The following is a 1,857-nucleotide window of genomic DNA, read 5'->3' as shown; positions in this document are numbered from 1 at the left end:
CGAAAAACGACATTTTTCTGTATCGAAAACTAGTATTGCTGTCGAGACGTAAGTATTGCATCGTAACATAGTAGTATTTTTTTGTGAATATGTATTGCCATTTTTTGTTTACTCTTTCTTGTTTGTTTGTATAATTACACTTGCATAAAGATGAGTCCTCCTGATGATCGTGTTCCTTTCGTATAAATGTGTAATAAATAGCATCAAACTGCAAAATTTCCTGTTTTAAAGAGGGTGATCTTGAAAACTACGCAAAAAAACGGTTATTCGAATTCTCTGATCCAAATAAAGATATAAATCGTCGCAGAAAATGCTTTGAAATTAGGGAACTCTTTCTTCTAAAAGGACGGCTTAGAGTTAGGACTTTGCCTGGCTAAATTTGTTGTTATTTAATAGTTCAGCATGGAATAGAATCCTGCAGCACATAAGTAGAAGACTTCTGATGGGGATTCCTACTCCTATAGGGCACAAGTTTACAAGTACCATAAGTAGTTATGCCATAGAGAAAGTAAAATAATTATTAATATTTTCTCTATGCTGCATACCTACCAGGGAACAGGTCTGGATGCAGCGGGTTGGTGTAGGAGGAAATTTGAAAGACGTCGGCCACCAGCTGCTGTAGGGCGGGGTTGTGGATGTAGACGGCGCCGGACGCTAAGCCGGATTTCCAGCCGTCTTCTCCGAGAGCCAAGTTTTGGCTCAGCGCTTTGAAAATTTCCTCGCGGCTCATTGCGGTGGTTGGGAGCTGCACCAGATAGGGCACGCCGCTGGTTCTCTTCGTCACGTCGTCTTCGAAGTTTCGCCTGGTTTCGTCCAGCACTTGATCCACTTTGGCCCTCAATTGCGGAATGTGCTTGACTAGTTTGAACGCGGTCTTCTTGCCCCTGTTCACAAGGCTTTCGTCGCCGTCCAGGAAATCGTAGATCCACACCATCAACAGGACGGAACTGGTGGTGATCGAGACGATCTGCCAGGGCTCTTTGCCCTGGAACGCGGCGTTTACGTACGTTTTCAGCCAGCTCGCGGGAGATTTTATTAGGTCCATTTTAACGCTCTCGCCCTATTCTAACCTACAATTTACAAGTGGATTCGTATAGGCGGCCACTTTACCAGCGACAAGGTTCACAGAGATAAGACAACATACACCAAAGTACATAGTCATCTAACTTGAAAATAACAAAAGATTGCTTTTTGCTTTGTTTTGTCTGCTATAATTAGGTTATTGGTCCTTTATCGTTTGACTCATGAGCTGATAGGCAACCAGGTATGCGCTTTAACGAATTCGGGGGGGCAACTTACTTACTACCTATTTAGTTGGCTAATTTCATTAGTAAACCATTCTCCAGCCTTCGAATAAAGAAAAGGCTCGAAAAAATCGATTAAACCTATCGAAGGGTTGAAACTTTTATTGGTTTATTTACTGATTTGGTCAGTACACCTTTTTCAGCTATTCGACACGTTTATTCGAATTTGTTGCGAGCTTTTTCTTTCTTCGAAGGGTGGGAATAAGATTTTATTCATTTCTGACGATATAATCTGTGATAAGTTGTATGATTTCGTGCCTCATGCTTCCTGCACATACTGGATTGTGGTACCGTAAAGCATTACCGAAACGAATAAATGGAAAACAGGATATTTTTCTCATTAGAGTTAGTTCATAGCATCGGGTTGCTCACCGCTCAAACCGGTACTTAATACCTCTGTATTATGTAGAATTACAGATTAATATTTAAACAGAAACCTCTGTTCAAAATGAATAATCATATTTTCATATTTTCAGATTATCTTTTTCCTTATCTGTTTTCATAAATCGTCAATAATCTGCGAAGATGGTAGCTGTTTATTGGTGTCTTGAAG

The 1,857-nt window shown here is 40.5% G+C and overlaps 1 protein-coding gene across 1 annotated transcript in view; it reads right to left on the bottom strand.

Annotated features, from left to right (window-relative positions):
- The window catches only part of LOC109538921 (sphingosine-1-phosphate lyase), a 5,684-nt gene extending 4,174 nt beyond the window's left edge, over window positions 1–1,510 (bottom strand). The window contains exon 1 of the mRNA XM_048669662.1: window positions 550–1,510. Within this exon, the coding sequence (XP_048525619.1) occupies window positions 550–1,045 (496 nt within the window). The 5' untranslated portion in view covers window positions 1,046–1,510. The remainder of the gene's footprint in view (window positions 1–549) is intronic.
- Between the last annotated feature and the right edge of the window lie 347 nt (window positions 1,511–1,857).

This window comes from Dendroctonus ponderosae, unplaced genomic scaffold (genome assembly GCF_020466585.1).
Source record: "Dendroctonus ponderosae isolate FM_Combo_2020 unplaced genomic scaffold, Dpon_F_20191213v2 Dpon_F_20191213_9, whole genome shotgun sequence".
Taxonomy (NCBI): Eukaryota; Metazoa; Arthropoda; class Insecta; order Coleoptera; family Curculionidae; genus Dendroctonus; species Dendroctonus ponderosae.
Note: the sequence above shows the minus strand (reverse complement) of the source record. Positions and strands in the feature narration are given on the sequence as shown.